The sequence below is a fragment of the Ciconia boyciana genome, chromosome 9 (assembly GCF_034638445.1).
Source record: "Ciconia boyciana chromosome 9, ASM3463844v1, whole genome shotgun sequence".
In the NCBI taxonomy this organism is placed as follows: domain Eukaryota; kingdom Metazoa; phylum Chordata; class Aves; order Ciconiiformes; family Ciconiidae; genus Ciconia; species Ciconia boyciana.
Window position 1 is genome coordinate 2,095,014 of NC_132942.1, and position 27,502 is coordinate 2,122,515.

The 27,502-nt window shown below is 39.5% G+C and overlaps 1 protein-coding gene across 1 annotated transcript; it reads right to left on the reverse strand.

Moving 5' to 3' along the window:
* Positions 1-3,527: 3,527 nt before the first annotated feature.
* RAD50 (RAD50 double strand break repair protein) lies at positions 3,528-27,208 on the reverse strand. Its single transcript, XM_072872821.1, has 26 exons — positions 27,157-27,208; positions 25,897-26,076; positions 25,406-25,489; positions 25,013-25,164; positions 24,211-24,396; positions 23,857-24,061; positions 23,231-23,359; positions 22,315-22,480; positions 21,259-21,452; positions 20,472-20,678; positions 19,406-19,588; positions 19,048-19,205; positions 17,962-18,137; positions 17,020-17,257; positions 15,421-15,610; positions 14,367-14,493; positions 13,937-14,130; positions 13,521-13,631; positions 12,859-12,951; positions 12,665-12,778; positions 11,719-11,846; positions 10,681-10,905; positions 7,446-7,531; positions 6,876-7,018; positions 4,379-4,512; positions 3,528-4,024 (listed from the first exon to the last, which is right to left on the reverse strand). Exons 2-26 carry the CDS (start codon positions 26,023-26,025, stop codon positions 3,838-3,840), a joined length of 3,939 nt encoding a protein of 1,312 aa, XP_072728922.1. The 5' UTR covers positions 26,026-26,076; positions 27,157-27,208; the 3' UTR covers positions 3,528-3,837.
* Between the last annotated feature and the right edge of the window lie 294 nt (positions 27,209-27,502).

Sequence of the window (27,502 nt, forward strand, 5' to 3'; positions counted from 1 at the left end):
CTGAAGTTTTAAACACCCAAAATACTTTGGGCCAAGCAGCTGTCTTTGTAGCAGTCTGTAAGCAGACAGCACAGTGTGATACTGTGTAAGTAAGCGTCAGAAAATCAAAGTATTGGTTTTCCACTGCTAATATAAATTCCACTTAGAGACAAGACTGTTCAGACGGGGATGTCTTTAAGGCCTCTTTTGTTTTGTTTTTTTTTTCTGGTCAAAGTAGTTGCTATCTTGCTTACCAAGTGCAGATAAACCAAAAATAAGTTATGTTACTGAACAAATAAATGCTGTGGCATAGAGGTGGGAGGAAAGGCATTTGCTTGAGCAGTGCATGCTGGAGCCCTCCATCGAGTGCAGATTCCTGGCTCTAAAAGCATTCGCCAGGGCCGAGGCGGCAGTCAGATCCAAATCCCTTGGAAGGGACTCACACCCAACTAACCCTTTCCCTGGCTGACCTGCCAACGTCTGCCTGCACAGGCACGGGAGGCATTTGGTGCCCTCGGAGGGGTGCTGGGTGCCCGCTTGGCGAGGAACTCTCTGTCCCAGGCAACCGCCTGATTCTTGGCTCCTGAGCTCACTGCCATCGCACTCACTGAAAGCATTAAAATTATTTTTAGTTGTTATTTTTGGCTCTTAAATCATGGCATATCAGAGCAAGCATCTGCCTGCGGCTGTGCCTTCCTTGTGAAGGCGTGTGCGTGCGTCGCTGCGTGGAGGACGGGTGCTGCGGAGCCGCTCTCCTGCGCTGGGGTTTCTCCGCTGGAAATCCACCCCAGCTCCACCCAAATTGCAAGCGGAGAGCCAGTTTCTGCACCGCTTTGTCACCTGCCCAATGAGGTACTGCAATAAATCTGTGCCTGGCTTGCCTTAAAATGCCTCTGCTTGGTTCTGTACTATAGGCGGCGTTGAACTTCGTGCAGCATCACGTTAGGGCGACAACCCCTTACCCCCGATATTCTGCTCCTCTTGCCACCCTCACCTTCATCCTCCACCCGCAGGACATGGCTGGAGGGGAGGCCGAGCCCGACCGAGCCGTCTGGCCGGGACCACAGGCAGCTCGCTGCACAGCGGCTCTGCGGCGGTGGCCGTCACCCGTGCGGCAAGGCAGGAAGCTGCGGCGGAGCAGGGATCCCCTCGACAAGGCACTGGGGGTGGCTGACTGCGCCCATCTGCAGCAGCCCTGTTTCCTGTGGGTGCAGCAGGAGAGGTGCCAGCAAAGCCTGCTCCTCGGCCGGTCGCAGCGGGGGCCCGTTTCTGTCCTCGCTCTCCCTGAGGTGCCCACGAGCAGCAGATCGTGAAGGCGTATAAAGTTTCTCCTACACTTGATTCACGAGCACATTTTTTTTGTTTCCCAGTCCGTATCAAACCCGCGGGGCTGGTGGAGTCTCTTTTCCATGCTGTTAGCTATAGAGGAGCCTATGGATTATTCAAAGGCAAGACGTGGAAAAAAATCATTACATGGATTATGTTTTGTCATTTTAATACTGACACTTGACATAGGAGAGGTTAGTTTCCCACCACATTTTCTGTATTTTTTCCAAGTTCTGGCAAAAAGTTCAATCCCCAAAGTGTGTGTGAGGATAAATTTTGCAGCTGGGGAACAGAGAAAGGCCGATTTAGGCAAAAATGTGCCCAAACTACTTCATAGAGGAATTGCAAATCATGGCTTTAATGTGGGGGGGGATAAAAAGCACAGAATTCACAAAGGTTGGGGAGTTGCTTCTGAAGATACTGTAATTCTTCATGAGCTGGGATGTATGTGTCATGCTAAAATAAACAGGTAGTACAGGAAAATTTGAAAATTAAAAGTCATTTTTTTTTTCTGTTGATTATATCTTTAAGAAAATTCCCCTTCAGGAAGTAGTACTAGAGTCAGTGAAGCTTCCTATTTAAAACTGCAAACGTAATGCATGTTAGTAGCATTTTCCTTCGCCTTCTCTTCCCCCCCTCCCCCCATTTGGTGTTAATTGCCTTGTCAGGGGATTGGTGAAAGAGCGTAATTGCTAGGAAGTCCCATTCACTCGCTTATCTTTGAGTGGTTTCCTGATGACTGGGGCCACCCTGACTCCAGTGACTTGCAGTTTCAGAAAATTCCAGTGGAAATAATCCTTAGCTCAAGCGCTCACTTTCAGGCATTACCCTTTAAGGCACCTACTGCCAAGCCCACTTAACCCTCTGGCCACGTAGAAGGCTGAAGAACATTGCGACGAAGAATCAGACCCGGGGTACTCTTGGGTTTTGTCTTTTTTGGTGCAGATGTTGTCTACGCCCTTTAGCGGGTGGTGTCGGCGGTGGGATGATTTAAGGTGAGGGGCTCAGCAGAGCCAGGAAGGAGCCACAGCACAGCCCCCGTGGGCAGGCAGGGCCCCGCTTCGCCATCCCCTCGGGCAAAGGCCTCCAGGCGCCGGGGCGCGTCCCGGGGCTGCCTCTGTCCGTGGTGCTTAACTGGCCCCGGGCCCTGCCTGCACCTGCCAGCTCTGCCCGCACTCCTGCCCCTGTCCTCACCCGCTTTCGGAAACTGCTCTTCATCCCTGAGACATAAAGGGATTCCGGCACCCTGAAGGAGGAGGGAGGCAGCGTGCAACGTTCTCAGCCTCATTTGTGTATTTGCCAAAGACAAACATGCTGATGTTAGAGCTCAACTTTTTTTTCACAGTGGTTTAAAGATTCTTCCCCTGAAATTGAGCTTTGGTCATATGCTGCCTGCTAAGGAGGTTCAGCTGATCACTGCTGTCTGCAAAGATTTAGAGAGTTGTAAGTCCAGCTTCCGCTTGTGGACTTGTACCCGGTGCCCAGAGTTCAAGGTAGAAGAGGTGCCCCCTTACTCGGTTACAAAGAAACAGAGACCCAGAAACTGCATCCCCTGGGGCTTGCATGGCTTCAGAGGGGGCAAGGCACAAGTCCTGAAAGCTCAGGACTTGTGACCATCAGGTCCTTTGCATTTTGACGCGTGCCATCCCTGTTGGCCTTCCGTTGTCATTCTGAGTGGCAGGTTCCCCTGGGCCTGCGTTCTGTAGGGCCATCGGGTGTTGCTGTACCAAGGAAAAGAGCTTCAGGAAGAACTCTGAGAGGTGCAGGTGAAGCTCAGCATCCATACAGATTAACTCGCTAAGGCATTTTTGTATCAGTTTCACAGAACTTGATTGTATCTCATGGAGAATCGGAATATGACATAACTCTCAAATGTCATCATCTTAAAGCAGGAGGGAGGTAAATGACACTAAGCAAAGAGAATATGGTTAAAATATGCTTCTGTCATCCATTCACTCATTCATCTAGTTAGAGATGGGACGATATTCTAAAGAAAGCTGTTATAGTTCGTTTAGATTCTGTCTCTGAACAGCTGGAGTAATGTTACCTTGCAGAGAAAGTAGTAAAAGTTATCTTTGAATCTTCTGAATTTTGTGTAGGCTAGGTGGATACGCCTTGACTAGAGAGATACGAATCAGTCCTGCCCTAATGCAGTGACGGAGAGCACGCCCTATTCTATCGACAGAGGTGCAGCTTTTCTGAAGAACAGATGCGCATCTGGATCTCTCCACCAGGACATACACAAAGAACATCACAACTTTATTTTCACTTTTAAAGCGTAAAATACATCTAAAAGTTAACTGCGTTGTACTAATTTAAATTATTTCAAATCATGGTGATTCTTAAACCCAGGCACAGAAATACGTAGAAAGATACAAAGTTTAAAAGTCTAATAGTTTCATACTCTAGCTAAAACTGTTACAAATCTTCAGTAGCATATGATATGAAGGAACTATATTGTCAGATGCCTTCATTTGAGCTCTATCAAGTTAGGCAGCTAAGCCAGCCTATAATACGCAATTACTTGAAATTCTAATGAGCATATGAGCCTAGGGAGCTGACACTGCATTTCACGATCTCAGAGCACTGATCAATGTTCTTCTTTATCCTGTAGAACGTTTCCACGTATTCAGAACGGCCCAGAAGTTCAACAAAATCTTCATCGTGAGTTATCACCAGAAGCTGAAAGTTACGCTGTTGTGAGCGGCTTTTTATAATCCTACAAAGAGAAATTATCTAGTGTATATTTATCTAAATCACATTCTAGTTTTATAGAACTTGTAAATACATAGCACAAAAATATTTCACTATTGATAATGAATGACATGAACCGTCAAGCAATCTAACGCTGATTAGCAACTCTTTTTACCTACAACCCCCCCCCCCCCCAAATTATTTAAGAAGTATTTTTTCTTTTACAGAGAGAGGAGAGGGAACCTAAAACTACTGCTTTGCATGCATATTTGCAGATGCCAGCAAAGACATGCCAGCTTAAAATATAATTCACTTCTGCTGACTACTATTAACATTTGAAAACATCCATCTTTAAGCTTTACAAGAAGAGATCACTTACTCCACCAGGGCATGTGCAAGAGACTCTATGTTTTCTCGATCCAGATTGGTAGTAGGCTCATCTAGTGCCAATATGCCACAGTTGAGACAGAATGTTTCTGCTAGAGCAAGACGAATAATAAGAGAAGCAAGCACCTAAGGAAAAAAAAACACCACCAAAATCTCACTCTTCGAAGTGTTTCTAGAGGAACTACATGTAACATGCTATTTTTAAGGCCATTACAAACCGTGACTAAAGTTTACATAACAACGTGCTGATAGTTCACAAAATTACAATAACTAATTAGTTACTGAAAAACTACATTAAAACTTCAAGTCTGAATTGAAAGATGCATTCTACAAAGTACTGTTGGAAAAATATCAGAGAAGTCAAATACTCAAAATTCAGGAGACATTGGAAGTAAGGATTCCAATCCGAGGTAAAGATGCTACAACATTGTCACCTGCATTACCCCTATACTCTGTTCAAGCCCCACCCTACTGCAGCAGAGATGGTGGACATCTGTACGCGTACCACTAAGCCTGAGTTACTGAACTCCCGACTACTTACTAAAACTGAGGACAGTAGGATTTACCACCTTACATGTTAGTTTTGTACTAACATGCCTAATCATATTATTATTAGATCTCCTGAACTAGTGAAAAGGACAGAACACTTGATGGAAACTGTGCTGCCAAAAATACTTTCCAATTATCATGACTGCTGGCATCACAGTTCACGATCAAAGAATTCTCAGAATATAAACTAAGAAACTGTGAACAAGTTTCACTCTCATTTACATAGGACTCTAACGTAACATTCTAGACTGCTTTAGGAGAGGACACATTTTTTGCCTACGCTGCTGTTTTACAAGATTTGGATTTCCCCCAAAATTAGTGTGGAATTTTCAAAACCAAGTACACATCTACACTCAGGTGGGAATGAATTTGATAGCATTTTTCATATTCAAGCAACAATACAGTATTAATCTTCTCATGAAATATCCTTTCATGATTCTATTGCTGTATGCACTTAAAAATATTGTGTATCATTTTGTTCCATTCCTTCATTTCATTTTCTACTACTCTCTGTACCATCTGGTCGTGGAAAAGGCCTGGCTGCCAACAAAACTCTGCTGGAGTAAGCAACGCAGTGGGAGTTCCTACTCTGGAGGTAAGGAAGTAGGCAGTTTGTTACTTCCGATAATAGCAATTGTTCCTCAACATCAAAGAGATCTAAATCTGTTGCCATCATAGCCCTTTCAGCTACTGCAGAGGAAAGGGAGACAGAAAGCTCCAGCTCCAGAAGAGAAAGGAGAATGCATCTCCCTCATACAATTGCAGTGTCCTCCAGCTAGGTTGTCCCTGGCACCTTGCATTGAGAGCCTTAAGTGTCGGGGAGAGCTCTCCAGGTCTTCTATTTACGGTGTAGCAGGCACAAAGGATGGGCAAGAAAGTGTTCCAGCAGGGGAGAAATAAGAGCAGCCTGGCTGCATTTTTATCCCTTTCTACTACCTCTGCATTTAGGAAGATCGTTTGTTCTGGTGGAAATGGTTCACATAAGGAAGAAGTAGAGCTTCCTGCTGTAACACTGCAGGTAGCTTTGGATGCCCACGCTGCATAACCAATATGCCAAGTGTCAAATGGCTACATGTATTATGGTTTTTTTCCATACCTCAGCTCTTCAAAAAGAAAAAAAAAAATCAGTACAGATGGTGATTTTGGAGGCAGATGAACAAGGCTGGTTCTTCTCTCTTGCTGAGGAATATTTTAGATGCTCTGTCATAACATAACAGACAGGTGGAAACAACAGCTCTCAAGGCCCAACATGTGAAAGAGGTGTGGTTAACTATGATGAACCTCTGATCACTGGGACTGTCAAGGCAGGTGTGATATCAGGCCACTTGGCCAGTGTGTGTCATTAAAGTATTGACTGCAGAGCTGATAGCTGACACAGATAGGACAGAATGAAATGCAACACCTGAAAGTATGGCATGGTATATTTGGTGACATGAACTGAAAGGTTATATTCAGGCAGCAGGGGAAATTAGCATAACTTGGAGAAAAAGAGGTCTTATCATACTTAGAGGTAGGCACAGTTGTGAAAAGAACACCAAGGGCCAGCCCTCAGGAAGGAAAAAATATGGGAGCAAGTCACCAGACCTGAAGCTATGGGAACCTTAGTGGTAACAAGCAGGAGACAGACTGGGAGGATTGGAACTTGAGAGAGGGAAGCTGAACCCTTCACTCCCGCAGGGACTCAGACCAGTCCCCAACTGAAACAATGGACCTTGGCACCCCAAAAGAGGGTTCAGATGTTCAGAATCATATATTGCATACTGTCAGCAAAATCCAGATACAGCGAAGGAAAGCTGTACAGCACTGTAAACCAGAGTTGGAGCCACCTGTTCTTCACGGTCACTTCAGAACGTGTCACTCCTTTGCATTCACCTGAGTCAGTTTTCAGAATCCTCTTTACTGCATACTAAAATGCAGTAGCATAAAAAAACCGCTATTACCTTTTGCCCAGCACTACATCTTCCTCGCATATCCAGTGCTGTATCTCCCTTTATCATTACTACTCTGTAATTGTAACTTCTTCTTTTATCAGAGGCTGAGACATTCTCATCTGCATCAGAACGAATTTCTATATATTCAATATCTGAAAATGGGAAGGAGACAGTTTTTACATTATCAAAAATCTTTAAAAATATCATAGGATTAAACAGAGCTGAGAGGTATCACATGCAGTAATCATCAAAAATTCTCTTCAGAACTCCCACTAATAGATACATCTTTGAAATTAATTTTTCCAAAATTGAAGGAATAAGCTCATGCAGTTCCCCCGTCTCAAGGAAACCGTAACTCTGGAAAACACAGAAAAGGGAAAATTACCTCTCTTTATCCTGTAACTAACTACATAATGTGTAATAAAGGAGATTATAGTGGTGACCAACAGATGTAGCCTTTAGAATGGTGCCAATTATTTTCAGATCCTGGATTTTAAATATTTTGAACAAACACTTTTCAGTATGCGGTGGTCAGTATCAAATGCATACATATGGGCACAACTACAAAAAATTACATACCTTGTCCTCTGTAGGTGCTTCGCCAAAGGTCACGGATTATTTTGTTGATTTCTTCCATCTTCATGCTATGAAATGTCATTATTGCTCTAAAGAACAACAACAAAAAGTGCAAATTGTTATAGGTGCAGCCATGGACCGCTACGGACTACAGGAGCTTTAAGGAAGGCAGCAGCTCCCTTTCCATTCCCTAAATACTTTTACTAAAAATGTAATAAGTACTAGTTCATTGTGAATGCATAAGTATCTAAAGATTAAACACACTCTATTGTGCAAATAGTTCTACTCTCACAAACAGCTCAGTCTCAAGAAGTAGGAGAGTAATGAAGGCAAAAAGATTTGCAGTCAGTCACTCAACGGAGAGCGAGTTTACCTGACTTTTTAAAGAGATTTACAATTTATGTGTGAGGTATATTTTCAGACTGACACCCAGAAGAGGAATCTGATGTTAAGTCTTCCATAACACCACTAGTGTTACTCATTGGCACAGTCCTGCAGCAGTGCAAATAACTGGGTCTCAGTAGGAAACAAGAGCCTGTGAAGTTTCCTCAGAGCAGAGAATTCTGTATCGAGAATATAATTTATAAGTACTCAAACAGACGTTATGACTAGAGCTACCCTTCTCTTCAGCAGCAAGAGCAACACAGGATGTCATTACTAATTTTCAATTGAATTTCCCCAGTTAATGTATCAACATGACTTCAGTTCAATAATAGATGATTCCTTATGAAAGCATTCAAGAAAGGAGAGGATGCTACATTTCTAATTTGGCTTTTTAAAGAAAAAGTGCTCTGTAATGAAAAAAATGCTTGCTCAATTTATGCCAATGTCTTCTTTCAAAAAAACACGGTGGAAATAAAATACATTTCTGAAATGGACTTTTACATATACTTTTCCTACTCCCTGGCCCTTACAGGAATTATTTCCACCTGTGCCAGGGGATAGTGAAGTATCAGCTCTCATAGGTTATTAAGTCTGAAGAAAGAATAAAGTGTTTTCAAGTATTTACTTAATTAAACCAAAGAATGCATTCCTCATCAATATTTATCATAAACCTCTAAATATTAAGTCAATAAAGATCAACTGATAGCACAGAACACCCAAAATGTTGGTTTTCCCAGCTACAGATACAGCTTTCAATCTCTGGCCATTAGAGTTAACATTTCGTCTCACCGATTTTTCAGGCGATTACCAATAAGTGATGCTTATCTATTTTTCTTGAAATTACAAGACTGATTTCCTGTTTTGCCTTAAATAGAAACAATAGATGATTTGATACCATACAAAAAGATTCTGAATTCTAAAAGGGAAATTCTTGGAGTGCATTTCCATTTATGCTGAAAGAGAAGAATTATACGTGCTCTGAACAATTTACATCTTCACAAAATAAATTTTGGATTAGCTTACATTCTAATATTAAACATATTTATTTTATCATTAAAACTGCTTAAAACAGGGTTCCTCTAGACCACTGTGTTAGTAACCATTGAGACCTGTCTTCTCAACTCAGAAAGTTCTCATCTATTTAGTGTCTCTTCTTGACCATTATACCGTACCCTCAACCACATTACTGCTCTTCTGCGCTCCTTCTTCCAGCCCTACTAGACCCCTTTTAATACAGGGGACCAAAATTCCATCCTATATTCAAGACATGGGTGTATTGTGAATTTATACAGTGGCCAAAATGTTTCTCTTTCTTTCTCTTTTTTATTCCTAATATTCAATTTAGCTTTCTGTCACTGAGCACCAATTTCATATTTCCTGAAACATATCCACTGATTCCAAGATCCTTCCCCATTCTCCATCAAGTTGCAATAGCTCATTGCAATTCCATCATTATAATTGAACATACAGGCTTTTTAGGGAGCCATACGTTTTACTTTGTATTTGTTTACAAATTTTGAGATGCTATTTTTGACCAGTCCGTCCAAGACTAGAAAACAAGCTTCCAGAGGAAGCAGAAACAATCACAAAGTTTACTACACTTTCCATCAAATGCAAGACATGCTTCTTTTGATCTTGCCTTCTCTAACATAAGCACAAAACCACCCACACTGGAAAAGGGGAAAAACACACCTCTATCTTGTAATGTTCTTTAATGAAAATGCAATTGTTTACCTGAGAAGATCATGGTGGGGAACAAGAAATCTACCTGGCATATCTTACTCATGTTAAGATATGACCAGAAGATGCTAAAACATACTGCTATAGAAATGAAAGTAGTGTAAAAGACTATGCAAGAAAGATCTGGGTTAATAATGAAGGATTTAAATATAGATTTCACCTTTCCTAAACTTGTACTGTGGCATTTATGTATTTTGAGAGAACATGTCAGACTTTTAATAAACACATTCTCCCACTGCGCATCCTGTAACACTTCCCTCTACTCCCCCCACAAAACAACCCCCAAACCAAAATTACAGGAAGAAAGGAAAACCATCAGCAATTTTGAGACACACACTTACAACAGCTTCCTAAAAATGCCTTCAAGTGGAAAAAAAAGCTACAGAGGAATAGGGTCAGAGGAACAGCCTGCAGCTCCACTGGCTCTTCCACATGCTTTCATATGAAAAACTAAGTTGAATGCGTTTATTGTCTGGACATTCTCTAACCACCACAGGCAACACAGCAAAAGATCATTTCACACCGAGAATTCAGCACAGAAGGCACAGGTGGGTGACGTGTTGGGTTCTCTCACTATTATCTCCCAACTTGAATTGTTGCATTGCAAATGAGAGTCCTAATACGTACAACCGTAACTCAAACAGGGTCCTACAGAGAACTGGGAATAAAATTATAATGATCACTGGACTTATCTATGACTATATTAAACTCCAATTATTGCCATCAATGCATTAACTGTATGTACATTATATACATTATGCATTAACTGTATGTACATTATATACATTAACTTACAAATTTCCTACATCCTACCAATCCTGTGCCATTTGTAGTAATTTTAATTTACTTAAAAAGTTGTATCTTGTTATGTTATCTTAATATTTAAATGCCTGATTTTATAAAGAGAAATAATTATATACCTCAAAGAATTACATCAATTTACTATCCCTAAGTTACCTCTTAGGAAGTCTGAAGTTGAAAGCTGCTTTTGCATCAAGGTTATCAATAGTGATAAACCCTAAAACATTTAAGAACTACCCTCCTATGACAATACTTATGTCATACATAAGTATGACATACTTATGTCAATACATAATACTATGACAATACTTACTTATCGAGAGCCTTGTAATAAAGGTCCAGATCTTTGTTCGCCAGCTCTGTTGTTCTCATAACAATCATCATCTCCCTGTATTTTTCCTCTGCATCTTTGAATTGTGGCTCTTGAAGTTCCCTCCTAAACCGAACAATCTCTTCCTCAAATCCATGTTGTCGGCCGAGTGCAACATGATGGTTTCTTTTCAGAGATTCTATTTTCTCCTCTAAATTCTTTTGTTCGCTGTGAAACCGGAATTGATATACAAGTCTTTTGTATTTAGTGTTTCACAATGTTTTAATCAGGGTTCTAATTTTGAGTTTATGTTAGACAGTATCTCATTATATTGTATCTATAAAGTCTGCAACAGTTAAAATTATAGTACTAACGTCACTGAAATTAAGACATTATTGAAATAAAAATATTTTTTAGTTTGTTAAGAACATACTGAAATCCCTAATCTGAGTGGGAGAAGCAAGTTATCAAGTTCAAATGCCAAAGTGCTATATGTAGAAACACAGAAAATAATTAATTTCATAGGTGGAATTAAATTAGGATACCGAGAAAAATAAGATTAATTAATTGGGTAACCTCTAGAAAGCTAAATGCATGAGTCACACATAAGAACCAGCATAGGGCTAATTCCTTTTCAAAAGTATTTATAATAAACTACTGAAATAAATATAAAATTTGCTGCTGAGACCTAAGTGGGCAGACTGAAAATGAAAACTAAATATTCTTATCCAGAGACATGAATTATTTTTTAAATGTGGATTTAACAGTGGAAGACACTAAAAAAAATGGATTAGATTGGAACAGGTATGTGCACATATACACATATATGTATTTCTAGCTAGAAGCACTATATAATTTCACTGAGTCATTTATGTTGTCGTCATGGGGATATTATACAAATGTAAGTTTGAAGGAGGAAGTGGTCTACATGAATGGGGAGAAAGGTGGACCAGGAAACACACTAAAACACAGTGAATATTACATTCAGATATTCAGTGAATTCTTGTGCAAAACATGCCGCTCTGATTTGAAGATGCTTACTTTTTCATTTGCGAGACTTTCATTTCTCCCATCTCCTTCACAAGGTGTTTTATATCATCTTCAACTTCTTTTAGCTCTTCATTCCGTTTCCTCAAAGTAAGATTATCCTCTAGCCACCTTTCCTGTATCTATCTCCACAGAAAGCAAGAAGTTGTATAATGTTTCAGTATATTGATTCTCAATTACAAAGTATGAGTTCTGCACAGCTCTAAAACATGCTGCAAGCATAAAATAATTGACAACAACGAAAATTATCACAGTGAGAACTTACCTTGTGCTAGAAATAGGGTATAATGGAAATCAGCAGTATTATTTCATATTTCAACCTGAAATAATACTTACAGTATTTATCGTCACAGGCAAACACAAAAGTGATCCTGTGTGCAAATATTAATCAATGTTTCAAACAGGGTAAGTAATTTAGGATGAGATTTAACAAAGTCCCCCATCTCAGTTGTACAAGTTAGGCAGTACGTGGTGGGGTAGAATGGGGAAAGACAACTTTCCTATAAAGAATGTAAACAGTATTTGAAATACACACACAAGAATTTAAAGTACATGACAAAGCCTGGAGTAACTAGCAACTTTTGGTACCTGTAATTCGAAACACCTTACAGCAGTCTTACTTCAGAAGGCAGGTATTCTCCACACAAAGATACTTTTGAAAATGCTGGCTATTATCTCAACAGACTTACCCCTTTTGGAAACCCCACAAAATTATAGTTAGAGATAGAAGTTCTCTAAAATGCTTCTACTTTTGCATATACAAATCTCAAGACTTTTTTTCAGCCTAATGCATGTTTAGCAGCTATTCTGACTAACAACTGGTTAAGTAAATCAGGACGAGACAAACTTTGAACCACTACAGACCTAGGCAGACTTAAACCAAAACCAGAAATTAATTCAACTGTGCAAAATATACTTCATTGTAAAACGATGCATCTACCTTTTGAGTGTCAATATCCTGTCGAATCATTTCCATCTCTTTACTTATCATTTCCTTCTGTTTCTCACGGGCAGCTAACTGAGAATTTACTTCTTCAAGTTCAGACTCCTTTTGCTAAAGAAATAAAATGGTATATGGTTTAAACACAAAAGTGCCTTTAATGTCAACTTTTTATTGACCGTTTTTTAGGTTACCTTTTTATACTCTTCTTTTCCTTGTTGAATATAGTTTTCAATTTCTTTCACGTACTTGTTTATATCTTTAACTTTCTCTTTTATGCCATTTATCTGCAGGGAAAAGATTTCACATGAAACGCAGTCTTACGTCCACTGGTACACTCTGTATCAAAGATTAGATACTGGATAACGTCATTATCTAAGTACAACTCCTTACCATAATTTGCTTAAATTTAGTAGTAAAGCCTTCAGCTTTTGAAACCCAGATCCTCCTTATTACCATGAAAATGTTTTCCAAAGCAAATGGTGAATCACTCATTTGTGCTTACACAAGAGGGCCAATTCATCTGAGTAAAACAGGTCTGTCTTTTGGCAAGGACAGGTTACAGTCATCCTTGCTATTTCTCTTAGATCTATTAGGAAGGGTTTTTAATACCATTGGTCACTAAATATTGTCAAATGTCCCTAGAAGCCTTTGACAAGACTGCCAAAGGTTAATTACAATTGAGTTCATCTCCTGACGTGGTTATGTCCTTTTCTTCCCTAAACGTTCCACCAATCTAAAGCATTCACTGAAGTCACTGCTGTTTCCTGAAAGTGAACTCAGTACCTTAGCTTCCATCCATGCCTGAAAACCAATATATAATCCTATCTCCCAGCTATGTCAAAAGCAAACAAACCTTCTCTTGTGTTTCTTTGTTACTTGCAGTCCTTTTATTCAGTAGGTCCTCCTTCTCCTCCTGCAGTTTTTCCAAAGTTGAATCCAAAGGAAATACCTGTTCTTTTGCTTCCTGAAAAGTAGTTGGAGAAAGTCCTTTTTATTTTCTCATTCTCTTAAAGATCAACAATTTTTCAAGTGGTAAAAAAAGTCATGTGGTTACTTCTTTCTCTTTTTTTTGTGTTGAAAAATAGATGTGAAAACATGTCTTAATAAAGTTCTGGGAATTCCCAAATATATGCAATAGCAGTACAGGACAAACATTTAAAAATGTGTCTTATTTGCTAGGATTACAGACAGTGTTATATATAACAAGATTATTATTTTTTTCCCAGGGCAACAAAGCTAAGGGTTAAACAATTAAAGAGTATTTCCCACCTTGATCTCTCTGCATAAGGACTGAACCTCAGTGGTTAATTCCACTGCTTGTTCCTCCAGTTGTCGACGACGCTGCATGCTGCTGGAGATCTGAAGTTTCTCTGCTTTAAGCTCATTAACTGTACTCTTTAGCTGCTGAATCTGATTTTGCTGGTCTTGCTTGAGTTTTTGATTTAACTCAATTTTACCAGTAACTGTAGATGAAAACAAACACAGCGTCCATCTGTTTTTTAAAACACTTATTGTCTTCCTTACGAAAATTTAACTCTAAATTAAGCTAGTATCACCCCAGAAAATGAAACAACAAACTATCAGAATGCAGTTATTTCAGAATATAAAATAAGTAAAATAAAGTTTAATTTTTTAATGGCAGCAAGTTTAGAATATTATTTTCAATATAAAAATTAAATACCAGTTTTGTATGACCTACCTGTATCCCACAAGTGTTTTTTCTCTTGTTTTTCGTGGCTTACTTGTAGAACAGTTCTACTTAAATTGACCCCTAGCAGCTTAGCTTCCTGCTGAGCAATTTTTCGTTCAACATCCCTAATATCAGTCTGAAAGTATGAGGAAAAGTACTATTACTATTGTATTAGTGTTAACAATGTATTTTCTATCTTTGGCACACAAGAACAGGCTTGGGGCTTAAGGCACACCTGACTCAAGACCTTCAAATTTATCTCCTCTGCTGGAGCAATGTCACATCATTATCAGTAAGGTTATGTCAGCCCACAGGCTGCTAGAAACTGGAATTCCTAATTGTGAGAGGAAATCAGTCAGTACGGAGGGATGGGCTTTTGAGATCCCCAGGCTACCTCAGAACAGTTACGTGTCTCTGCAACAACAGAACTGTTGGAGCCCCAAGAGCTGTTGCCACCTCCCACCTGTGAAATGTTCTCAGTCCTTTGCCTGGCCCCAGGTTCTCTACGCAGTTGTCCCTCCGGTGGTTCTCAGTCGAGCAAAGATTTTGTGTTAGTAATAAAGGCATGAAGACTGTTCAAAACAGTCTCCTACGTCAGAATAGTAAGAAGTGTAGGATATCAATTCCCCTTCACCATATATTCAGATGGCACAGAACAAGGAAGCGTATGTGACAAGATTTCAGAAAGCACACAGAGCAGATGCTGAGAGCATGCTGAATGATAATGACAGAAGCCTGACTACAAAGACTGAAAAACACTTTGGTGTACTTGTGTTTGTGCTCAAGTTCTGGATTACACCTCTTTTCCCAGTTACTATAGCACAGAGTTGAATCAAAACTCAAGGGACTCTGTTGTCCTCAAAAGCAAAAATCATTACATAAAACTTTTAAGTTTTATTAGTACCAAGATCACCTATGTTATGCTGTCTTTTAAAGTATTTTTTACTTTGCTTGAAAAGTCTCAAGACCTCAAAGTTTTGTCATATTACTGAATACCTACATATTTAGATGCTAGCGAGTGAGTATCATTTTATACATGTTAAAAGAAATTACCAAAGCATACCTGGTACCTTTCCATTAGGATTACATCCTGCAAACATGCCTTGGCACCTTCCTCCTCAGACAAAGCTGTCCGCAAGAGTGACTCCTGTTCTTCTATCTTACCCTTCAGGCCTGTTAAATCCCTGTTTGCATTCTGTATCTTGTTCCTCAAGTCTGGTATGTCCTTACCTTGGAGTTCAACTACAGTTCGCCTTAAATAAAACACAAATCCGTAAAATTTCCTTTGTCAAAACCAGCAGCATAAATTCCAGACGTTCAAGATCACAAAATCTGTGATATGACTGAACAGTGGAAGACTAAATTTAGCCAAAAGTAGTTTCCCTTTACCCTTGCCCACGTTCAATTGAGCTTATGTTATATACCCAGCTAAGGTAATACATCCCTCATTTTAGACAGGTGAGATGAAACAAACAAGCAAACAAAATCTCTTTTGGTTTTTAACTTAATTACAACAAATGCTCATGAGAGGGTCTAAATCCACTATACAAGAGTGTCCTCTTGTGAAGGAAAGGTCTATCCTCTAACATATATTCTCCAAATTCTCTCAGAACAACGGTCTGCAAATTTCTTGAGACTAGAGCCTCTTCGCCTGCTGGCGGGAAACCCGCATACTCTTACTTTAAATGCTGTTTGTACGCTAAGAAAAAAAAACCCAGGACTCTGACAAAAACTCTTTAGGGCTAGTGTTATTTGTTTATATTTTGGAAGGAGGCAACAGGAAGAGAAAAGGGAAGCAACAACAAAACAGCCTGTCTAGTACTTCCATAGCCTTAAAAATACAGACAAATTCAGCCTGGAAATTGGAAAATACTGTAGGCACCTTTTCTGAATTTCATAATATTACCTACACTTTGTATTACCTTGCAAGTTAAAAAAAAATCACAACGTAAAAAGTTTTTTTAAATAACTAAAACAAAGGAATAAATTCAGTCCAATCTAATAGGGGTTATCAGTATCGGAGACAGAGATGCATTCCCAAATGATGGAATTGCACATAACTGAATCTCAAGGAAACATAAACAGCATTGGGAATCCACTATAAAACCCAGAGATGCCTTTCCAGAACATCGTAATTCATACAAAACTGCCAGCACCAAAAGGTATTGTTAAAGGAAGTATAAATCAAGATATTATTATTAAAGGGTGTTTAATATAGGTTCAGGTCCCATTCTGTCTAGACAAACTTCCATTTCAGCATTTTTAAGAAACACATTTAAGCTGACATGTTATGAAAACATTTCATTAACAACAAAACCAGTCTGTCCATTTTAAGTTACAATGATAAATAACAAGGAGGGGAACTGTGCCTGTATAGCGTAAATAGTCGGTACAAAAGTAAGTATTTAACCACTTTTTCTGCCTCACTCTCACAAGAAGTCCCAAAGGATCAGTAATACCAAAAATAGAAAATAGTTTAATATTAAAGTCCAAATGAGCAGAGAACAAATGATAGCAAATTATTTATCTCAACAATGAGATTTTTTAAATGAATTAACTAGCCCTAAAATAAAGCTTCCTTGATGCCTAGATAATAATTAATTATCAAAAACCAAGCATTTGAAAGGAAACAGCTTGCAACAATAGGGTTTAAGTACTTTACCGAAGCGGTTTAAGACTGATCATTTCATCACGTTTTTTCTCTTTTCTTTTAAGCTCAGACTCTGTTGACTTCAGTTTGTCTGGAGCAAGACGCAGCTTAGACTGCAGATCACTAATTACATCTTGCAGTTCGGCCTCTGTTTGAAAACCTCTTTGACAAACTGGACAACATGCCTGGTTCTCCTCTGTCAGTTGTGTAATGAACTGTGAATAAACTGCAGTGGCTCCAGCAAGCACAGCTGGTTGAAAAAGAAACAAAAGACTTTATGTAAAAACATAAACAGTGCATAATCAGATCTAAACTAGGTATGTGTTCACCATAAATGAAACAAAATTATAACCCACAAAATCACAACGACAGGAAACTGAAATGGCCCAAGCAACCTGGTCTGAATTCAATGCTGTCCCTGCTTTTAGCGGGTTGCCCTACACCCCCTCCTGAAGTCCTCATCAACCTGAATTATTCTATGAGTCTCTTTTATTAAACCATGCTCATCCCTCTGGAATTAGCAGTGGAAAGGAGTACTTCCTTCAGAAATTCCTTTCCTTCAGTTAGTAGTAGGCCCTATGGGCCAAACCCACGCCAAACGCCTGGTTCTGTACCTGTCTTTGCACCTGGCAGGTCCACACACTCAAACATTTCCTTAGCTTTGAGAAGGTCATGATCTACCTACACAGTAAGCCAAAGGAGGTACTTCATTTACACATAATAAGAGAATTAACTGAAAGAATTAGAACAACTGATCCTGCTTAAGTGTAAAACAGAAATGGTAGTAAAGATAAGGAAAATTTGTTAAAAAATAGTAAGATTCAGTAATAATCTCCCTTAAGTCAGTTTCTGTGCGGATTGTTTGCCCTGCACAAGCAACAGACTGCCTCAATATCTGTGGCTTACATTTAAAACAAGTTTCAGGGAAAAAAGTAGAGCTATAGATAAATTTACCTCGCTGTTTTGAACTTTTTTCAATCTCCTCTTGAAGTTTGTTCAGATCACTGTCAAAATCTTGGCTTCCACAAACATCAAAAAGTTTTGTTTCGTGAAGGGACAATTGCTCTTCTTTTTTTCTTAGCTCATTACTGACATAAGTTTTATGACATTCTACTGATGCCAGTCGTTTGCTGAAACATCAATGCATAAACTCTTTTATTACAAAAAAATGCAGACTTCAAACTGTTTAAGCAAAAACAAAACCATGGGAAGTTAATCTGAAATAGATATTACAGAGCTGTTTGCCAGTTGTTCTTTAATGATTTTTCAGGAAATCTATAGGGTCAACTTTTTATTAATCTAAGTACAGCATAAAGTGTTTCATTTTAATTCCCTTTTGTTTTCTAGGTGCTTACTGATGAGAAACTAATTTCTAATGACAAAGCCATACAAAACTTTATAGAATACTACAATATCAACTTTCTTCCCCCTATAGCAATTATTGCTAATGAGATATTATTGAACCTCTTAAGCAAAGAATGTCGGCATCCTTCTACTCATGTTCCATACTTTTGAGTTCTGCAATGTTCTTATACTTAAAATCTTGGGGGTTTTGTTTTGTGGAAGTTTAATGTGTATCACTGCATAGTGTGCTGATGTTACCTACTTTTTCTAACAAATTGTTTTATATAATCAAATGAAATCAGGACCAGGTGATCACACATGAACTCGTGACACAGTCACTAACCACTCTGTGACTTATAAGAAAGTCAGAAGACCAGCAATTTCCACCCCCAAGCATATTCATTCAGCTAGGATTAGCATAAACAATTAAGGATGTTCCAAGAACAATACTTTGCTACCTGCTTTTAGCGCTGTCTTTGACATACCACAAATGTTGTGATTTTATTACTCAGCACAAACTATATCAGCTATACATTACAAAAATTCTGCAGGAGGCTTTCTTTGATTTTGCAGATACCTAAATAAACAATAATGAATTAAAGTAACAAGTACGTTAAGCATATTAAGCCTTCCAACATTTAAATTAATCATTACGTAAATACTTATGGACACATAATAAATTAAATTAATACCTACTTAAGGTCAGCAAGACTATCCCTTGTCTGATTAATCTTCCTATTTTTACCATGAAGCCAGTCTTCAAGTTGGTTTTTATTCGGAAAGTATCCCAACAGTGATGTCAGTTCATCAGAATGTCTTGATTTCACTTTTCTAATCTGCTCTTCTTTGTCTGCCTGAGGAAATGAAGCATTTGAAATTCATTTTTTCCTATCTTTAAGTTTATGTCACTCAGTGCATTCATGAAGTTAATGGCTTCTATGAAGTCAGACAGAAGCTTTACACGATTGTTAATAAACAGCTGAAAAATACACAAATCTTGAAATTAATATAGACCCTCCATGTCCCTCTTATGAGATGATGATAGAAAAATTACTTTGTCTTTCTTCAGCATCTCCATTTGGGTAATTGTCATGGTGTGTAGATTCAACTGTTCCATCTCTTGATCCAACATCCTAAGAGCTTTGTCCAGGTTTATTTTCTCATTTTGCAGAGTTTGTACTTCCAGTTCGAGTGTTTCTACATTGTTGTTCCTCTCAGCCTTCTCCAGCTCACGTCCCTAAACAAAAAATAAAAGTCCAGAAGACTTAAATAATTACACTAATCAATAAAATTCTGATTAAAAGAAACAGAAAAAAGCTCTTAAGCTGCCTGGCAGCAGTATCATTAGCTGTTACAGGAATGACACTTAGAAGATTTGTAAAGAATACATGAAAAAGGACAACGGCTGCGATGCTGGCATAGGGAATGTACAGCAGATACCGGATACACTGTTCTGAAGTGTAGTACTGCCTCAAGTTGCTCACGCTTTTACCATAAGCCATGACCACATGATTTAACTTCAGGAAGCTCACTCGTATTTAGTTTGATTCTCTGTATTTTAGCATGTACTGTACATTAAATTTGGAATTATCCTAGTGAGGAGGCTAGAAGAAACACTGTCAAGCACTGAATTCATACACTGCTAACAAACATAAAATATTTGGCTACAAAGGCATAACCAGCTGTTCAACTGGGACATCAAATGCTTGTAACTTTATAATACTTCATCGGATAAAACACTTATAGCCAAGTAGCCCATCTCACAGACAAGTTATCTGGAAAAATGCAGGTAATGTAGCACCTTAGGTCATGTTTTTCTGGCCCAATAATTTAAGACTGACTAATTTTATGAAATCACCAGCTGTGGCTATTACCCTAGTTATAACTCACCAAGCAGAAGCAGTGTATTCTATGCATGCACTGTACAAAAACAAAGTACTGAATAGTCCCTGCCCCAAAGGGCACACCATCTAAACAGACAAAGCACAGAGAGGGTACTAAAAGGGAAAAAATGCAGCAGACGACGTAAACATCAAGGGTTTTGTTTGTTTATTTTTTAATGATAAAGCTAAAAGTTTTTACTTCAAACTTCTACAAATTTTTCAATTACAGTAACTCACTGTCTTGACAATCTCTTGCTCCAGCTCCAGAATTCTGCCTGAAAACCCCTCCAACTGCTGCAATTCATATTTTACATTCTTCAGCTCAACTTCTTTCTTATTTTGAATGTCTGATTTCAGGTCAATGGTTCTTTCTAATCCAGTTTTCTTGTCTCTTATTTCATCTATCTGTTTTTGTTTCATTGCCTCTTTTCGTGCAAATTCTCTCTGAAAGAAGTCAGCAATAACATACTTATTATTTTTTTCATAGGAAAACAACATTTAAAAACACTTCTTCACAGGAGCTTGCAAATATTCACCACTGTATTACAAGACATTGAAATACTCAGATAACTAGAACTTGTCAAAAATTTTCTGCTGAAATGTTTTGATAGGAAAATGCAGATGCATCATACCGGTAGCGTTCTGTGACAGCAACTCCATTTTGAAGATGACTTCAACAAAAAGTTGCTTATTTTTAAACCAGTTGCCCACTGTAATTCTTCCTCAGGCTTTTTAGCTTGTCAGTGATCCACCTGCATGAGAGGGCTGCTGAGAAAAACCTATCTGAAGAACTGCCTGTTCAATAGCTTTGGCAATTCAGATCACTTGATGACCACTCTTAGTTCCAAAACTAATTTCCATGGAAAGATTCAGGCAACCCATAATAAAGAACTCTAGAAAAAAAAAAAAGGCTTCAGTTTTTCCCCCCCGACATTCTTCCTCCCAGCACCATGAAGACACATAGGGGCCAATAACACACTAATAACCAATCCTAACTACGCTACTAAACCAACAAAATTCTTACCATCAAATGATTTGCAGCTTCTATATCTCTTTCCTGTCTCTCCTTCAACAACCTGTGAAAACTGGTAATGTGCCTTTCATTAAAAGGTGCTCGCTCAAAACCATCTAATTCCAGCTGTGCTGCCAAAGACTGAATTAATGAATCCCTCGTCGTGATGTGTTCTTGATGACGATCTGCTTGCAGTTGAAGACGACCTTCACAAAAAGAAAACGTGACATAAACGCTCAAAAACGGAGGCAGAAGATACATTTAGGATTCAAAGTCAGTTGCAACTATTTTCTTAAAGTCCTTGAAACTGAAGTATTTTTAAACAACACAAAAAGCTCCAGAGTAAAAACAAGCTTTAGCTTGAGAGATTGCTATTTCAGGTAACTAAATTTTTATTAATTAAATAAATCAAGAATTTAAAAGAAAGCCTCTTAGAACACTATTATTCTGATAAATATAAACAAAGCCCAAACATATTTTATGTAAGCATATATTTTGTGTCTCAACTACTACAGCTTTACTGAAATTCCCATAGTCCATCTAAAAGAGAATACACAATACATGAAAGAATATTATCCCAAAGCCCTCTGACTACTAGTCCCCAGCCCCCACCCGAGACACTGAGCACGCCAAGCATTCAGCTTTCACCTTTTTCTTGGTGAAAACACACTTATACAGTCACATCCGGTTAGCAGGCATTTTCATCACCTAAAGAAAGTACAAGCTCAGACAGTGAAACAATTGTGTTGTAAACTGCTAGGCTGACATCGATTAATGCCACCATAAATTATCTATTTGGAATATTTTTATAAAGAATGGTCCTTTTAAGAAGACAAGTATAGATGTTGTAATTATAGCTCGAAACAACAAATGCACATTAGAAACTCCAGGAGAAGAACGCTAAGACCTGCAAGGGTCTCATACCATACTGTGCGGCTGACCCCAAACTCACACACGTTTTAGGGGTTTTGTCCATTTCAAATCCCTTCAATTCTTATCAGTAGTTCCATTTCAGATCTTAATTACATTAAAAAACAAATACAAGGTTATACATGAAGTCTAAAATACCTCGTTCAATAAGTAGTTCTGATTTCTCACTGTTAAATCTCTGGCATTCTTTAGTGGCTCTATCTAATTCACGCTTACAGTCTGATAACCTCTCCTCCTTCTCCTTCACTGTTCTCTGGTGGTTCTTGTATCTATCCCTCAGTTGTTCATCTGTCCCTTGAAAAACCTGTACGCCAAATACAATACAGAATAAAGTTAGCTTTTTAACTAAATTTATAAGCCAATTAATGATGTTTTAAAAAAGTATATTTTTTACCATAACAGAATTCAAGAAATAAGACATAAACACCTTCCACACAGAATTTCTACATTAAGACATATATTAAGAAAAATTAAATGTGCTACAAGCAAAACCGGAAAAGGAAATTATTTTTCTTAGGCTGATAAAACAAATGAATCTAAGTTTTTACCACTACGGAATTTCTTTCCATTTTTCAAAATGGTTTTAAATGCCTTGTCACAATCACAACAGAAGACTGACAATTATTTCTTATTTTAAGAGAAAGAAAGAAAAAATCTCCAGGGAGATGAATAATATTACTGGTCAAAACAAACGCTGGCTGTCACCAACATACAGTGAGAGGTAGATATTTTCAAGTTACACACCGCAGGGCACTGTTACCAGTAATTATCACTTTTATGAAAATTTTTGTCAGTATTTGCCTTCCTGGCAAGCTAGTCTATGGTGGAGGGAAAAGCTACAAAAAGCAATTTAACTCAAACCACACAGAAACCAATACAGCTTTACTGAGCCATGTTTGCAATATCTGATAACATCAAGCAAGCTACATGGGCTATGAAAACATTCTTCACCAACATCTGATGCATAATAAAATATATACTTAGTTCACTGGGTAGCAAAAGACAGACTGATTCTTCAGCAGAAAGGATGGCAGCGTAGAATTTAAAAGGCAACCTTTTCCATCTTCTGTTGCAAATCTTGATTATCTTTCTCCATCTGCCTCCTCCTGCTCTCCCGGGCTTTTACGTCGTTGTCTAGCCTCATTACTTTCATGAGATTCTGTTCAACTGCTGCCAGAGAAGTCTGCAAGGGAAAGAATGCTGTAAGTAAAATATCTCACCAGCTTATGAATCCCATAATCAATTGTCCTATACAGTATAGTTAGTCTAAGTGTAAAACCTTCAGCTTTATAAAGTATTTTTTAAAAATAGGAGGTTTTAAGTTTTAGTTTAGTTTTTGTTTTAGTTACAGTTCATAAGTTTTAGTTACCACCTAAATTTGAGAAAGAGAGATTTTAAATTAAGCTACAAAACACCAATGCCGCTACAAGAATTTCACAAAACTATGTTCTTAAACCTCCAGTGACTGTTTACAGATTAGACCAGCATCTGCCAGGTTTGCTGAGGTATGAGGCTTGATTCTGCTTCAGAGCAAAGGATTAGATAACACAATATAAAAGTGTAAGATTTTAATCAAGAAATTTGTCCAGCTTTCACATCTTTCTGTGTTCTTTAGTACTTATGTATTGTTTTGTATTAAAGTCTGTATTAAAGTCTTAACGTAATCGTCACACAAATTACCTTTAGAGGATTAAGTTGACTCTCGATAGATTTTACATTCTCCTTAGAAGCAGCCAGTTGGGCCTCTCTATTGTTAAGATGATCCTGGATTTCCTGTGCTTTTTCTTTATTCTGTTTTAGGTACTTCAGTACTGCCTGACACTCTTTTACTTTCAAGCTTTGTTTCAGTCGTACCTGACGGAGAGTTTCGAGTGCTTTAATATACCTTAAAAAAAAACCAGAATTTCAGATCTTATTGGCACTATAGCAATACTGATGTATGAAACAATGCCTTAGACATTTTAATTAACACCTACATTATTAGAGACGACATTTCTTACTTGGTTTTTATTTAATTACAGTAAAGAGAAAAACCTTGTTGCTGAAAAGATCTCATCAAATTTTTGCTTCAGGGCCTTCCCTTCACTTAATGGCCAGTTGGATTCTTCTTGGTGGCAGAAAATGACATTGTTAATCACCGATTTGGAAACACCAAGGGCGCTGATCATCTCTCGATCAATTTCTGCACACTTGGAACTCAGACTGACCTTCTCGCCATGCCTATGTAGCACAGATAAAGAAAATCCCCAAAGACGTTACTGGCAAATTCTTTTAAAAGTAAATTGCATTTTTAACAGTATAATCTCATTGCAATGTATCGATTCAGAAACGTAACGAGTAACAATTTTTAAGCATATCATCACCATGTCCAACACATGCATTTAACACTGTAAATATCTGTACTCAAGACTATCACACATTTTAAAACTATGCAGAGCCACCAGAGGGAGCAAAACCGATCTTGAATGAAGTGAATACACTTAAACAGTGGAGATCGGAGTTAAACACGGGCCAACAATGACCTGAAACTGAAAATGGTGCTAAAGGAAGTAAAACCTACCTACTCCACACAATGCTACTTTCAAACTGATCATTGTTAATACAATTTCGAAATAAATGCAAGTTAATAGATATAAGTAGTTCTTAAAGTAGTGGCTATCAATTGTAGGATTTTTTGAGTCAACTAATAAAGTGATGAAACTACATAGCTTTAATCTAAGAGCACTGGTAGCTACTTCAAGGAATACATTATGAAGTTTTCTCTTGTCTTACACGTAAAAATATACAAAACCCAAACCGATCTTCATGCCAAAGTAAGAAAAAAAACCACCCTTACTTTGTTCTAGTAATGACACCTTCAAGTGTTTTAAATTCTGTTTTCTTGCCTTTCTGGGTGCAGACCATGGATCGCTGGACAGCTATGAGCTCTCCGTTTACATCTCGAAACTGTAATCGAATCTGAGCTCTAACATCTGTTTCATTGGCAACCTTTAGTAGAAACAAAAAACCTGAATAAGGGAAATTCTTCTCAACATCCAAATGAATACATGCCTTCCCAGCTGTGGGTAATGTTCTAATCTCCCCCAGCTCTTTGTTTTTCCTGAAACAATACGATCAGCTCAGGTCTGCCTAGAACTCGAGCATCCCTGTTCTCATCACAACACTGAGTGCAGTTAAGTATGTGACTTCAGAGTAAACACACATTAAATCTAGTCACTACGACTTTTACCTTTGGATCGTGAACAAATGACTTTCCTTTGGTGCCAGGAGGAAAATCTCCAGTGGATATATATTTAAGACATTCAATGATAGTCTAAGAAAACAGAAATAAGTATATAGTTATAATGGCAATTTAGAGTAAACAAGAGGGACTACAGGCAAAAACACAGTAACAGCCCAAATATTTACAAATGAGTTAAATATGTGAGGAGAGAGAAATAAGAAATAACATTTTATTTTTTGAGTATCATGAGAATATGGTACTTTGCAAAATCGGTTTTAATCAGGATCTGGATCAATTTCCTACGAAAAATACAACTGGTGCTCTGCAAAATCCAGGCATGAAAGCAGATCTCTAATAATGCTAAACAACACCATATTTACAGTAAACAGCAAGATTTTTGCACTATTCTTAATACTCTTCTGTAGAGATCATTAGTCATATTTTGAGGCCTTTCAGAGCTATTTACAGTGCAAAACCAAACACATAGTAAATCTTACCGTTTTTCCTGCACCATTTGGTCCCACCAAAATAGTTAACGGATTAAAGAAAGTGATAATCTGTTTGTCTTTATCCTCTACCCCAAAACTCCTCACTCCGAGAATACTCATTTTCTCAATCTTCGACATTTCTGCAGAACTTCTTCTCTTCCACAGTCAGTAGTATAGACGTTATAAATCCTGTAAAATAAAGCTTCGTGAAAAATCTAGAAGGCAAAAATCACAGCATGTCACTGAAAGCTGACAACACATCTATGCAAGCACAAAATATTATGAACATCTTTAAAAACACAGCTATGGCTCTTTAGTTACGACTCAAGGTACAGAACACAGAAAGGCAAAGCTCTCATTTGTTTTAAGCTGAGAAGCTAATCAACTCCAAGTTAAGAGAACTATCATTAAATCAAAAACAATGGCCAAAAAAACCCCTCGAAGCGTACGAGAAACGCGCTTTATTCCACATCACAAAACCCGCACGCACGCTTTCAGAATGCCCCAAACACACCAGAGGCACCAATATATTTTCCCTTTAAAACTCCACTGTTGTACCGCAATACCCAACGCTGTGCCAGAGCTTCGCTACCGCCCGCTTCTGACAGGGCCGCATTCAAATTTGTATGGGACATCCACCATGGCCTTTGTCCTAACTTGAGGGGGAAGAAGAAAAGCGGGAGACTTTGCAGGCCACAGCTGCAGGGGCAGGCAGGGCCCACGGGCCTGTGCAGGGGTGGGAGCTGCCCCTGTCACAGGGGTGGGGTAGCTGATGGAGGCAACTCCTACCCCAAGACCCGCTACCGACCCATGGTGAACACGTGTATTTCAAGCGTGTGTATCTGTGTATTTCAGCTGCTTCATACGGCCGAAGGAGCGGCGCTGAGAGGGCTCCCGCTCTCCCCTCAGGGCCCTGCCCGCCCGCCCCTGCCCTTCCCCCACGCATGGCCGAGCCCAGGCGCCTCCCGGGCTCCCCCGAGGCGCCTCAGGGGAGGCCCAGCGGGGCTCGGCCCGGCCAGGCCACCGCTGCGGTCGGAGGCAGGCGGCAGCGGGGGGGGGGGCACCGGGCGGGAAAGGGCATTTCCTGGAGAAACCCCGCTGCCGGGGGAGAGGTGGGCAGCGGGAGTTTCCCGCCCGGAGCTCCGCGCTGCAGCGGGGGTGGACATTTTCCAGGGAGAGGCGATGGCACCGCCGCAGCGGAGGCGGCCCTTCCTCTGCCCGCCGCCGCCCCCCAAGCCCGCCGCCGCCCCGCTCCCCCAGCCCGGTCACCTCCGCTCGCCGCCGCGGTCCCGCGCGCCCCAGCAACCACCGCGGCCGCCGCCGCCACGCCCCGGCAATGGCGGACCCCGCCCGCTCCCCCGCCCCGGCCCGGGCTCGCTACCGCCCCCCTCCGAGCCCGGCCGCCCGCGGCCCCGCAGAGGGAGCCGGCGGCGTCGCTGCCCCTCGTCTCCCGCCCGCTCTTCTTCCACCGGCCGTGTGGGTCGAGGGGGGTGGGGAGCAACGATGAGGAAACCCCGCTGAGCTCTTCCCCACGGCGCCTCTCCTCTCCCCGTGGCCCCTCTCCTCATCCCCACGGCCCCCTCTCATCTCCATGGCCCCTTTCTCATCCCCACGG